Raw genomic sequence first — 14,647 nt, forward strand, 5'->3', positions numbered from 1 at the left:
GAGAGAGAGTCGTTAAGATAATTCCATGAATGGCCAGAGTTCATATCCAAGTATGTAGAAATACTGCCTTGTAGGAGGATATGTGGCAGAGACTGTATTTTCCAATCCATTACTTCATTTCCCTTAAGTTACAGAATTCCACTTTTTTTCAGACTGGAAATGGGCATAGCTAAGTGACTATGTTTTCCAGCATCCTCTGTAGCTAGGTGTAGCCTGGTACCTAAATTCTGAGTGGAATTTGTTGGGTGAATCTACCACAAACGATCCCTAAAAGGGAGACAGCTGGGGCCCAACCTCTGCCCTTCCCTGTTCATGGAAAGGAGGCGAGATGGCTGGCACTGTAGGAGCTATCATGGATCATGGGGCAACTCAGGCCAGAGGAGCCGAGTCCCCGATGACGCTGTCATCCCAGCCCTGGACTGCCGACTCCGGGTCTCTTTTACACGAGGGAACACACTCTTCTGTGTTTGACATACTGCGGCTGGATCTCTGTTATTAGCATATGAATGCAATTAATAACTGGCTCAACACGATTTCACCTGAACCCACATTTTGCCTCCTCCAACCAATGTGTTGGTCTAGTTCAGTGATGGCGAACCTATGACACGCTTGTCAGAGGTGACACGCGAACTCATTTTTTTTGGTTGATTTTTCTTTGTTAAATGGCATTTAAATATATAAAATAAATATCAAAAATATAAGTCTTTGTTTTACTATGGTTGCAAATATCAAAAAATTTCTATATGTGACATGGCACCAGAGTTAAGTTAGGGTTTTTCAAAATGCTGACATGCCGAGCTCAAAAGGTTCGCCATCACTGGTTTAGGGGATAGGTTCATTTTGGAGCATGGACTCTAAATAAATTGTTAGCTTCCCAGGTAGAGATATTCAGTAGACAATTAGAAGGGATTTGGCTGGACACATATTTTTGGGAATCATTGGCAAACCCTGGTAAGGTACAGGAGAGATTACTCATGGTTCATACTGCCAGCACAAATAGCAGTAAAGGATGAACCATGGATAATATGAATATTTAGTGAAAGAAGGGGAGCCCAAAAAGGATATAGAAGAGGTGCTGGTCAGTGGCAGTACAAAATGAATCAGGAGAGGGTAGTGATAGCACTTGAGATAAAAGTTGTCAGGAGGAGAGCGGACAACGCTATCATGTATAATAGCGAGACTCAGTAATATGAGGCCTTGAGATTTGCCAGTTGGGAAGTTACTGGAATGGTGAAACCAGAAAGCAGTGAGTGAGTGAATGGGGGATGAGAAGACAGTAAGTATATACTTGGCTTGTAAAAATTTCAAAGAAAAGAGAAGAGATTGGTGGAAGTGAATTTGACAGTAAACAGGTGTTTGCTTGTATGTTTCTAGTGTTTTGCCTTGTTTTTAAAGGTAGGAAAGATCCAGACATGCTTATAAAGAGAAGGGAAGGGAAAATGTGTAAATTTTCAAGAGAAATAAGAAATGATTGAGGTAGGAGAGCATGGAGTCAGCTAGGTGGTTGAGCCTACAGATGGAAAAAGAGCTCATCCTGTGGGAAAGCATGTGTATTCTGTTGGGTGTGAATAAGTGGGAAGTTAAATAAGATCTTTCTTAATGACCTCAGTTTCCTGTAGTTATCAACAGAATGTGTGGTCTGTTAAGAGTCTTAAGGAAGTAGGTTGACTAAGGGACTTAAGGAAATTGTGATGGTTTGGAGTATTAATGAAAAGGAATGAGAGATAGTGGGAAAGGAACATGAAAGAATATTGAGGGCCCAGTGGAAGTTGGAGATAATAAGTTTGTACTGGATCTTATCCATGCTAGTGTGTGATTTTTCTCTTTCCAGGCGTTCAGTAGCCTGTAGAAGTTAGAGAAGGCAGATAGATACACTATTTATTGGGGTTGAGGTTTTGCTGGCCTGGTAAGTAGAAGGAAGGAACATAGTAAGAGAGAGACTAGTTCACATGTCACCTATGGGGTTAGGTAGGATAGGATAGGACTAGAGGATGGAAACACTAATATATTTATTAGAGGATGTTCATTTTTTAATCTATGAAATAAGAGGTAAGAATGATGGATGGAGGAGATGGTGAGAAGGAACGTGAGGAGAGGTGAGGAAACATTTAAAATAGCTCTTTTGAAATTGGGAGAGAGAACTGATTGTGGACAAACCATTTTTTTCAAGTCCTGTTGAGGTAACCAGTCATTAATTTTGGTTGGAACCAGTTCTGGGAAGTTTAGTTTAGTTTAGTTTAGTTTAGTTTATGTACTGTTGGCTGCTGAGTAGTTTAAGGTAATTCCCTTCTCTCAGACTTATGAACATTTACAGAGGTGATAAGTTGAGAATAGTTAGGCCAATTGTAGTTTTATCTATTAGCATAAATTAATAGGTAATGTCCTACATATGTATCTGATGTGTTTCATTAGTTAGGTTTCTACCGTCAAGTCAAGTGAGTATTAAGAGAGAATAATCGTACCGATATTTCTTCTTTTAAAGAGTAGATTTTAGATGCTTTAGTGATTATCCTCTGTTAGACTGTTTGACTTAGTTCTCCTGCATTCTAAATTGTCATAAGTCTCATTAACTTTAAATTATTTCAAATCAAAAGTTTTTAATTGGCTGATTAAAAACACATATATATGCCTTGCCTTACATCTCTAATGTGATTTAAATACCATAAAGGCTCACTTTTCTCTTAACTAATGAAAAGATAGGAAGTTATTTTAATTGTGACCAATTAAAAAATATATATAGACTATTCATTGGATATTCATCATTAAACTAAAAGTGTCCTTAAATAAGCCATCACACCCACTACATTTTGCAACATATAGCCATATTTATTTAATGTTTGACCATTTAGACATGAACATTCTCTATTAGTAAGAGGTAACTTTGATAAATGAATAGCTCATTATGGCTATAGAGCTCATAGCCATGATTGCTAAATAGGAATGGTACTATTCACTTTTGAGACTTTGCTTGATTTATGCTAATTTTAAAATAAACTATCTTACTGTTAGACATGGGCATCTATCTCCAGAATTATTTTTAAAGTGTTCTCAGTAGTGTTATTTCAGTGTGTGGTTTTTGCCTTTATGAGACGCAGGTTGAGAAATGACATGTGTTGAGTCCTTTTTCTGGGCCAGTTTCATGCTGGGTTCTTCATCTGCCTCCTACGATCTTCATCACAGTCCTGCAAGGAGACTGCTGTCCTCCCTCTCACTGATTCTCTCCCACTGAAAGGTTATTGTGCAGTCTGAGAATAGCTGAATAATATTTATCCAGCATTCTTAAAAATAATTAACTTTTAATTCCACAAACAGAAGCTTATAGAAAAAAAATACTTGGTTTAAATTTATTTTTTAAAAATATAGTATTTTGATCGTCTAAAAATTAACTGCATTGTTAAATACCTTGGTAGATGTTATACTTTATTGTGTATTTTAAAATATAACCTTTGCTAATTAGTTGTTCTTTTAGAGACTCCCCTAGTTTTTGAATTTACTTCTCATTTATATTTGAGAAGTATCTAAGTTGAAAACAGTGTCTTTTTTTTAATCGCTCACAGGTGACCTTTACTTTTTTGTTACTGTTGTTAATCCTCACCCAAGGATATTTTTGCCATTGATTTTCAGAGAGTGGAAGGGTGGGGTAGAGACACACAGAGAGAAATATTAATGTGAGAGAGACACATCGATTGGTTTCCTCCTGCAAGCGCCCTGACCAGGGCTGGGGATGGAGCCTGCAACCGAGGTACATGCCCTTGACTGGAATCAAACCCAGGACCTTCAGTCTAACACTCTATTCACTGAGCCAAACTGGCTAGGACAGTGGTCGGCAAACTCATTAGTCAACAGAGCCAAATATCAACAGTACAACGATTGAAATTTCTTTTGAGAGCCAATTTTTTTAAACTTAAACTATATAGGTAGGTACATTGTTATTAACTTAATTAGGGTACTCCTAAGCTGGCCTTTGCTAAAAACGTCCTCAATCTAATTGAGGTACGTTCACTGAGGTCGACCCCTTCCAACTCTCCCATCCACACTCGTCTTGTATACTTGTTTCGTCTATTTCCTTTCGTTCATCCTCTCTTTATGTCCAAACCATCTCAACATACCTTTCTCAATCCTCGACACTACATCTTCTTTCACTCCACAATGTTCCCTAAAATTAACTTAATAAACTTTACTTAAAGTTTTAAGTCAACTTCGCACTGTACGTGCGCACCCGCACGCAGTATTTTGTGGAAGAGCCACACTCAAGGGGCCAAAGAACCGCATGTGGCTCCAGAGCCGTGGTTTGCCGACCACTGGGCTAGGGCATGACCTTTACTTTTTAAATCGTTGGCTTTAGAGCAGTGGTTCTCAACCTTCCTAATGCCGCGACCCATTAATACAGTTCCTCATGTTGTGGTGACCCAACCATAAAATTATTTTCGTTGCTAATTCATAACTAATTTTGCTACTGTTATGAGTCGTAATGTAAATATCTGATATGCAGGATGTATTTTCATTGTTACAAATTAAACATAATTAAAGCATAGTGATTAATCACAAAAACAATATGTAATTATATATTTGTTTTCCGATGGTCTTAGGTGACCTCTGTGAAAGGGTCATTCGACCCCCAAAGGGGTCGCGACCCAGGGTTGAGAACCGCTGCTTTAGAGGAAGGATACTCAAGTTTAGAACCAAATGAGAGACAGATCTGGAGTCAAAAAGGGAACTATTTACATGTATACAGCTTTTCTACTTATTACATAATACCAATACAGTTGACATTGGAGACTAGATCTGTCCAACAAAGGATTAAATTTACCCTTGAAATAGTTATTTTTACCTACCCAGTTGCTAGAAGAACTGGACAGTGGCAGGCCACACTCAGAGCAGAGGAGAGTGCGTGTTCTCATGAGGCAGGCATATCCCAGAAGGAGAGGAAGGAGAGGAAGGCACTGAGGGAAACATTCTCAGTTTTTTTTCCCTAAGTTGGTGTCCTTCTGAGAAACAAAAGAGTGTAACATAAATGTTTCCCTAAGTATTTATATTAATTGGTAGGAAATCTTAGCTCATTTATAAGATAAAATAACACAATTACATCTTCATTGTAAATTTTTAAAATCTGTTTTATATTGCAGTTATTTATTCATCATACTGTGTAACTTAATTTTAGATATGACATAATATTGTATTTAGGGGGAAAAAAAGACACCATTTTAGAAAACTGTCAGAATTCCAACCTCCTTTTACTAGTTATATTTAATAAATTTTTACGTAATAGCTTCATTCTGCAGCAAGTACATATTGAGCGTCTAGTTTATGCATGCCATTAGATAACACCATTAAATTTGTTCTCCCTGAGTATTCCAGAAATATTTAGTTGAGGTATCAGGAAATTTTCTGAAATTTATGTAGATGGATATTAAAAATGATCCTTATAAAAATAAGTCAAGCCATGCTATTTTCCCCTTAAGGTGAACATTGTAAAGTGACAGTGATAGGATTCACGTGAAGTTTAATTTAGACAATATGGTACTGAGTGATTAAAGAACATGGCTTCGAATCAGACAGACGAGTTTTAAATCTGGCTCCACCACCACCTGTCTTAACTTGTTTAACTTCTCCAACCCTTACTTTTTCTTATCTGTGAAATGGGGATCCTGTATAAGATTTTATGAGATTTAAATGACATTACAGGTCAAGTGTTTGAATACTGCTAGGCACATGGTAAATGATCATTATACGGTAATAATAATAATATTATTACCTCACCTGAGGATATTTTTTCCTTTGATTTTCTTTTTTTAGAGAGAGTGGAAGGGAGGGAGGGAAGAGGAACGAGAGAGAAAGAGAAAGAGAAAGATGAAAGAGAAAGATGAAAGAGACACATTGATTGGTTGCCTTCCACATGCTCCCCAACTAGTGCGGGGATTGAACCTGAAACCCTTCAGGTGCATGGGCCCTCAGGACACTCTCACCACTTGGTAATTATATTTATTGCATTTGCTAGAAGGCATTTTTGTTCCTTAGTGCTGTTTTTATTTTCATCTGAGTTGTGAACATAACATATCTCTTTGGAATCATCCTTTCTGAGTTGAATACATTACCTACCAATCTCTTGCTCAACTCTCTCCTTTGACAGATGAAGGAACCACAAAAATTTGACCAGTAGTCACTAAGGCCAAGCAGAATTCAAGCCTCCTGACTACCAGCTCCATGCTCCACCCTTTGTGGCACACATTTAAGTACATGATTGAAGCACTGTATATATATTTTTAAATGCCACTATTTTTGCAAGGGTGCATACATACCTAATATTTTTAGATTTAGTTATTGAAATCACAAAAATTCTCTTTCCTTTGCTACCTTATATATTTAGTATTATCTAAAACTTAGGAGCCCGGTGCAAGAAATTCGTGCACTGCGGGGGGGGGGGTGTCCCTCAGCCCAGCCTGCCCCCTCTCATATACTGGGAGTCCTCAGGGGATGTCTTACTGACAGCTTAGTCCCACTCCCTGCTCCCCTTGGAGCCGGCTTCGCCCCTGCCCCCTCCGATCGCCGGCTCTGCCCCTCGCCTCCCCTCCCCCCGCCTCCCCTGCCACACCTGCCTGGCCAACAGTCCTGGACACTTCAGCAGCAGGGCTGAGGGGACTGGGCGCCACCATCTTTGTGACGGAATGGTGGAGTGGCGGTTAATTTGCATATTACTCTTTTATTAGATAGGATGTCAGATTTATGTTTTAGTCCCCGTACCTGTCCATCCTTATCTTGTACCATTTCCCTTCTCATTCAAAACATTCTAACCTCACCAGCCTTTTGATGCCTCACCCACCCTAATGTCATGTCCACCCTGAGGTCTCAGCACAACTCTTCTCGCTGCCCAGAGCTCTTTCTTCATGGACCTTTGAATTGTGACACTCTCTCTGCATTCGGTGTCATCCTTCACATCAATGTCACTCAGAGAGGCCTTTTCTGATAACTTCTCCCCACTCCAGGCAGTCCCTTTCAGTTACCTGTCTACTTCCTTTATAACGCACCACTGTCTAATATAATTTTCATTTTTAAATTAACTTGTTTAATGTTTGTCTCCTGTACTAAAATATGAACTCCATGAACACAGGAATCATATTTGTTTTATTTACCCTGGTATTCACAACTCTTTATTTACCTTGGTATTCATGACTCCAAATATTGCCTGACATATTTAGGAGATCGGTAAATATTTATGACTGAATAACTGACAGAATGAATCAATCAATAGTGTTAGATCACTAGACTAAAGTTGTTTATGTCATTTCAGATTAGCAAATAAGACTTAGTTTTTGAACAGCATATTATTCAACCAGCATGAAGACTGCTTGAATAAACCATATCTTTATATCTTCTAGGACATGATCTATTTATTTTATGAAGTTGTCTTAATAATGCTTAGGAACAAAATAGATATTAATTGTTAGGAGCAAAATATACATAAATATATTCTTGGTAATGGAAATGTTTACCTACTGTATATATAAATCAGTTTGACAAAAGGCCAAATAATTGCCTGAGCAAAATGTACAATTGTTTTATAAATACCTTTATTAAACAGTTACATACTCATCTCTGAATTGAAGTAAAAATGGCTATTCAAGCATGTGTCATTGTTTAGCTTCTCAATTTCTAATGTATCTGCCATTTGTGTGTTAAAGAATGTGGGTCTTATTTAACAGATAGCACACAGGTTAACTGTAAACATACAACAGTTATCAAAATCTTATAAGAAAAACAATTTACTGAGATTTTGATAAAGACTGATTATTTGTTCTTTGAGATAATTTACAATTACTCCTGTGTCAAGTTAGTGAACAGACTTATAAACCTGGACAAAAGTACACCCTGTAGAATTGAATTATTGTGTTCTTGGTGTGTGGTTGGTGTCATTTTTTAATTTTTATTTTTGTACTTTCAGTTCAATTTGAGAGAGGTTATAAGAAACAAAGTATCTATTGTAAGAATGTAAGAAACACTTCTATTACAAGGATATTACATTATAAGTTATGTCCTTTTATTAGGCTCCTTGGAAGAAAAATTTTATAGTATGAAGAATAGAGGTACTTCCTTAAATACATATTTTTCTTTCCTAAGGACATTGTGAACCATATAATTGACTAGGTTTTTCTCTTTTGTGTATCTAAGCCAAATTCATGACTAAAACATGGCAAATATAGAGGTCTTTTGTTTTAGATTTTTATTTAATGTCTTTTCTAGTCCATTACCTAGTCTTGGTCTTTTATTTGCTTGCTTTTGTTTTATTTCTTTTTTACTTTTAGTTTATATTCTCATGTTAATAGTTTGTGTCCTTCAATGCTAAGGGACCTAAACATTCTCTGGAATTTGGTTTTGGGGGCAGGCAGCATATAAATGAACAGTCATATTTAGGGAACATCCTTATAAAAGGCAAGGTGGTAGCTTGGTAGGTAGTACAAAGATGAGTGAGGTAGGTTTCCTCCCTTTGTAGTCATATATGAACAGATAAGAATACAAAACAGTGTGCAATTGGTATTGCATTAGAGAACTAACATACTTTTAAAAGACACAGAATTTCCTTTTAGTTATAAAGAACATTTGTTGAAACAATATTTTATGATACACCTAGTTATAAAGCCATTATAGTACCATTTCTTTTCCTATGACAGTCCACCCAGTTTCATTTTCTTTCTTTTCCTTTTCAATCCTCACCTGAGGATATGTTTATTTTTGGGTGTGTTTTTTTTAAATTGATTTTTAGAGAAAGAGGCAGGGGGAGAGAGAGAATGAGAGAGACATCAATGTGAGAGAAACATTGATCAGTTGCTTCCTGGTCGAACCCACAACCTAGGTATGTGCTCTGACCTGGAAGTGAACCCACAACCCTTTTGATGTACGGGATGATGCTCCAACCACCTGAGCCACCCAGCCAGGGCCCAGGTTTCCTTTTCTTATATTCTTTGCTGAATGAATACTAGTTTATCTTTAAGAACTATTTATCCCAAAATTCATTTGTCTTAGGTTGTTGTTTTTTTAAAAAATAAATAAATAAAATGTATCTCATCACCCAAATACCACTCATGGAGTTGAGAAACAAAAAGTACTTCAGAAGAAAAAGCTTTTCCCTTTGAATAATGGAAAGAAGAAGCAGTCCATCAAAAAGGTGTGACTTAATCCATGCTGGGAAGATTTGGACATACTGAGATGGGGAAGATTCATGAGCCTTTCATTCATTCTCTCTATTCTAGTCTTTTTCCTAACAGTCATGCTTTGGTAATTATTGTGGTTAGATTCAGAAATTCTGAGATAAAATTCAGAATTCATTCAAGGTCAATGAATTCTGTATTTAGCCTAGAACTTAGTAATACTAGATAAGTCTCTGCTTTGCACCATCTGATGTTATCTGTGAACCATCCAAGAACCTTACCTCTAAATTCTTAACTTAGATTTCTTCAGAGAAACATTATTTCTTCTAAAGCTCCTAAAGTAGATTGATTCAAATTATATAGATAACTAGTCTTTGGCTTTTAGATTTCATTTATTTAATCATTCATTCAACAAATTAATATGTATAAGGAAATGTGGCTAGACGTGATTTATTGAAAGAGTTGTATTTTTAAACATGTTTTTCAGATTCAAAGAAACTGTTTAAGCATACTTTTTTTTACTTGATTTTCAAGTCATATTACACTTTGAAATGCACAGAATAAAAGGAAAAAGTTAACAATGCTTCATTAAAATTGTTTTTTTCTTATCTATAGGTCTTTGGAAATGCTCCGCCAAATACAATGACAGAAAAATTTTCTGATCTTCTGCAGTTCACAACACAAGTCTCACGATTGATGGTGACAGAAATTCGAAGGAGAGCATCAAACAAATCTACAGGTATTATTGCAGAAACCAGCAAAGCCTGACTTATTTGAATTGACAGTTTGGTAAAAGTGCTATTAAAATTAAATAAAAATTGACCTGCTTCTAGGCACAGGGATTTCAATTACCCATCTCATTCACGTTCTTATAGACACATTCTTCTCTTGGTTTCAACATCTGCTAATTTTAAGTTTAGTTCTATGAAGGCTACTTTCCTTGGACCACTGCCACACCTCCCCAACCCTTTCAACTATACTCTTTTTCTTCTGAACAAAGTCCAAATTCTTAACATGACATTTAAGGCAAACCCAGAATCAGGATATGTATTAAGTCATACCTTTTTGGATTAAGTCACACCTTTTTGATAGAATGTTTCTTATTTCCCTTACTCAAAGAAAAAACTTTCTCTTCTGAACCACTTTTTGTTTCTCAAATTTGTGAGTGATATTTGGGTATGTGTCTTTATTTCCTACTAGAGGCCTGGTGCACGAAATTCATGCACGGGTGGGATCCCTCTGCCTGGCTAGTGATTGGGGCCGATCAGGGCCATCTCACCCAGTCCCGATCAGGGCTGGTGGCCAGGGAGGGCCCGCAGCGTGTGCCCAGCCCCATCTCACCCTGTCCTGATTGGTTGGACCCCAGCAGCAAGCTAACTTACCTGTTGGAGCATCTGCCCCCAGGTGGTCAGTGCACGTCATAGCAACCGGTCAGTCGACCACTCGGTCAGACACTTAGCATATTAGGTTTTTATATATATAGACTAGAGGCCCAGTGAGAGGAGGCACCCCGCCTCCTGCCTCCTCGCAAGGCCACCCTCGTGTGCTTTGCTGCGCACGCAGCCTCCTGTTGATGGGTCATTATGGCATGACGGAGTGATGACCATTAGCATATTAGCTCTTTATTATATAGGATTGTAACTCATGGTGCAGAATGCTCAGCATGCACTTTCCGTCCAGCCCCTGGTCTTGGAGACCTCATGTCCTTCTAAGGCTCTGCTCACCCTCTTCAGCTGCCACATGAAGTAAATTGCATCGTGTGCGTGGAAACCCTTTGCAGGTTCCATGGGTATGTCTTTACTTCCCTGCAGTTCCAATTACCCCAACTTAAGGAGAGACACCCTCCTTATCAGGTAACACCCCTGCTCAGCCTACTGCAGTGGTTTTATTTATTTATTTATTTTTTTAAATATATTTTATTGATTTTTTACAAAGAGGAAGGGAGAGATAGAGAGTTAGAAACATCGATGAGAGAGAAACATCGATCAGCTGCCTCCTGCACATCTCCTACTGGGGATATGCCCGCAACCAAGGTACATGCCCCTGACCGGAATCAAACCTGGGACCCTTCAGTCCGCAGGCCGAAGCTCTATCCACTGAGCCAAACCGGTTTCGGCTACTGCAGTGGTTTTAAATAGGCCATGGGTTGCCCTGTGGTTTGGTTCAGTGGATAGAGCCATGGCCTGCGGACTGAAGGGTCATGGTTTGATTCTGGTTAAGGGCACATTCCTGGGTTGCGGGCTGAATCCCCAGTAGGGGGCGTGCGGGAAGCAGCATATCGATTCTCTTTCATCATTGATGTTTCTATCTCTCCCTCTGCCATCCTGTCTGAAATCAATAAAAATATATTAATAAAAATAAAAGTGAATAGGCCATGAATCAAACATCACTGTTCTCCATCCATCCAGTTCTCTCACACTCTCCTTTGTCTTCACGTCCCCCTCCCCACCCCCCACACACACTCTGCTGGGGTCCATAAAATGGGGGCTTCTGCACGGCCCTCCTTCCCCACCCATCTCTGTCCCCCAGTGCTTTGGGTCTCTCCCTCCCTTCCTTCCATCTAACTTGGTGGGCCCTTCTCTGCCCCCTCCTCCTGGGACCTCCTATCTGCAGCCTCCCAGTGCGTGTCATAGCGACTGGTTGATCGGTTGAACTCCCAGCAGAAATCTGGTCAAGGGGAAAATTTGCATATTAGGCTTTTATTATATAGGATTAGACCATAAACTGTTTATGTAACCTACAATATTTACCCCAGTGCTTTACATACACTAGGTCTTTTATGAATGCTGCCTGAATACTATTCTTATTCATAGTTATTAGGTTATTTTAAACTTTGTAAAGTATCTTTCTTTTTACTTAAGATTAAAATAAGCTTTCTTGATTTTAATTACAATTAGCAATTTAAATCATTTTCTAAGTTAGCATTATGTTTGAGGGATTTTATCTTAATTTTGTTATTTTGTGGGGTTTTTTTAATGGTTGTTTGACAGCTTTCTTCTTATGGAAACTTTATACTGAGAAATTGATTTTCTGTTTTTAACATCTCTTTGGGGAAATCATTTCTCTTTTCAGCCCATCGTATTATTTTTTTCAATAGTAACAGTAATTTGTTATAAAATATTTTTAAAAATTTGTTCTTTATTTTTATTAAAATTAATATAAGCACATAGTTATAACATTCAAATGGTTAAAAGATTTATTAAAAACAGCATCTCTCTTACATTATCCTGGTTCATCCCCATTTCTCCCTCTTGAGAGGCAATCATTTTTTAACACTTAACTTTTTAAAAATATTTACCTCTGTATCTCTAAATAAATAACATTTGCAGTATGTGCCTTTGATTTTTCACATTTAGATCCTGTCTTCTGACTTTTCACAAGAGAATAATGAGACTTTTATGCTCTTAAGCTTACCACCATTACTCTTACAGCTACTTTCTATACCCCTCCAACATTGCTCTGTCATAATTTTTATTAGATCAGTATTCATTATTGTTTCTATGAAAACACTGTTCTAAGTTGAGCCATGTGGTATACTATGGTTACTTTTCTTGGAAACGTCTCTCCCACCTCCATCAGAGTTAATAATTGACTTTTTTTTTTACTAGTTTCTACATTTTTATTACACATTCATGCCTACTCCCATTTTTTCTGAATCTCCCCTCAATATGATTGAAGACATCAGATAGTCTGTCAGTTTCATCTTCTTGCAAATCGCTTTTCCAGAACCATCTGTCCTGCTTTAATCTGTAGTAGGTGCTCTTCAGCCAGCTGCCCAGCTGTTATTTCACCTCTCCCCTCACATCATCCTGGATGCCTTTCCACCTCTGTAAGATAGAGCCTCTGTTTTCTGAGTTTCGTGTCATCTTTTTCTCAAATAGCAGCTTCCTGAGAAAGGATGCAGGGGAGTTATTTTTTGGTTTTGAGGTTGTTGTTTTTCTTTGTTTGTTTTTAAAGAAATCCCATGAGTGAAAATTTCTTTGACTGTGCTGGATGTGTTCTTTCCTCTTCACTAGGGAAAGTGATGCCTTAGGCTGACAACCTTTTCAGGTACCAGGGCTCGGTACCATCCCATCATGTCATCTAATGGTGGCTTTGTTTTATGCTCTTAAGCTTACCACCGTTACTCTTACTCTTACAGTAGAAAGGGGACACATGAGAAACCAGGGTCAACAGGAAGGAGGCACAGGTCCACCACCTTCATTATCTCATAGAAAAATGTGCTTAGGAGGTTCTCACCCCCCCACCCCCCGCCCGCCCCAGTTCTAAAGTACAAACGTGAATGCAGTCTTATCAGCGAAGAAACATACAGGCTGCTTGTGATCTTGTCTCTTTGAGTGCTTGTTGGATATTTATAGGAGTGTTTGAGAATAGTAGCTGTTTAGCCCCAGAGAACTTTGGAGCCAGTGAAGTTACAGGCCCTCCTACCAGAGGGAGGAAGCTACCAGTGTTATGGGAAGTTGAGCTTGGGGGCAGCATCTCTGGGGACATGGTCAGTGAAGGGGGTCTTAGCTAGGTCCTTCTCCAGGCAGCCAGGGTCATATTGGGAAATCTTGCAGTTTGCATTATATATGTATCCTCCTTTTAGTAGGTATCAGATTCTCAGTTGAAAATAATTTTTTCCCCCAGAATTTAAAAATCACTTCATCATATTCTACATTTCTATACTGCTATTGGGAAATCTGAGGCTTCCTAGATACATGATTATTTTTCTGTGCCCTATTTTTTTTTCTTTAGAAACATTTAGGGTCCTCTTTTGGGCTTTCCTATAATAAAATTTTATTAAAACATGTCTTTGAGTAGACCTATATTTATCCATTATGCTGATTACTCATCGGACTCTTATTAATAAATCTGGGAATGCATATCCTTTAATTTTGGGAAAGTTTCATGAATTGTTTATATAATAATATCCTTCCCTCTATTTTCCCTTTCTAATCAGGTATATCCCTAAGTGTGTCTGTCTGTCTCTCTCTCTCTCTCTCATTTTCTTTTTTTTTTAATCTATTTTTATTGATTTCAGAGAGGAAGGGAGAGGGAGTGATAGAAACATCAATGATTAGAGAGAATCATTGATCAGCTGCTTCCTGCAGTCCCCACACTGAGGGACAAGCCGGCAACCCTGGCATGTGCCCTGACCTAGAATCGAATCGTGACCTCCTGGTTCATAGGTAGATGCTCAACCATTGAGCCACGCCTGCCAGGCTGTCTCTCATTTTCTTATCTTCATCTCTGACTTTGTTTTTTTTTACTCTACTTGCTAAGAGAGCTCTTGAGTTTTACAATCTATCCCTTCCTTGGAGGTTTTTATTTGTGACATTGTAATTTAAATTATAAGAGTTTTTCTTTTTTATTGGTTTTTTTTTTAGATGGATTTTCTTCACTTAGCTATCTGAGGTTTTGTTTTTCTTTTCAGATTTTATAGTCTGTTTTTTAAGGTTGCCTTTTTTTGTTAATTTTTCTGTCTGTCTTTTATGTTGGAATACGTCCTCACATATCTCATC

At 38.0% G+C, this 14,647-nt stretch overlaps 1 protein-coding gene across 5 annotated transcripts in view; it reads left to right on the plus strand.

Annotated features, from left to right (window-relative positions):
• The window catches only part of WDFY3 (WD repeat and FYVE domain containing 3), a 245,140-nt gene that overhangs the window by 66,310 nt on the left and 164,183 nt on the right, over nt 1-14,647 (plus strand). For all 5 annotated transcript variants that reach the window (XM_005874107.2, XM_014545987.1, XM_014545986.1 and 2 more), the window contains one exon: nt 9,759-9,882. In XM_005874107.2, coding sequence (XP_005874169.1) covers nt 9,759-9,882 — 124 coding nt within the window. The remainder of the gene's footprint in view (nt 1-9,758; nt 9,883-14,647) is intronic.

The sequence above is a fragment of the Myotis brandtii genome, unplaced genomic scaffold (genome assembly GCF_000412655.1).
Source record: "Myotis brandtii unplaced genomic scaffold, ASM41265v1 scaffold424, whole genome shotgun sequence".
NCBI classification, from domain to species: Eukaryota; Metazoa; Chordata; class Mammalia; order Chiroptera; family Vespertilionidae; genus Myotis; species Myotis brandtii.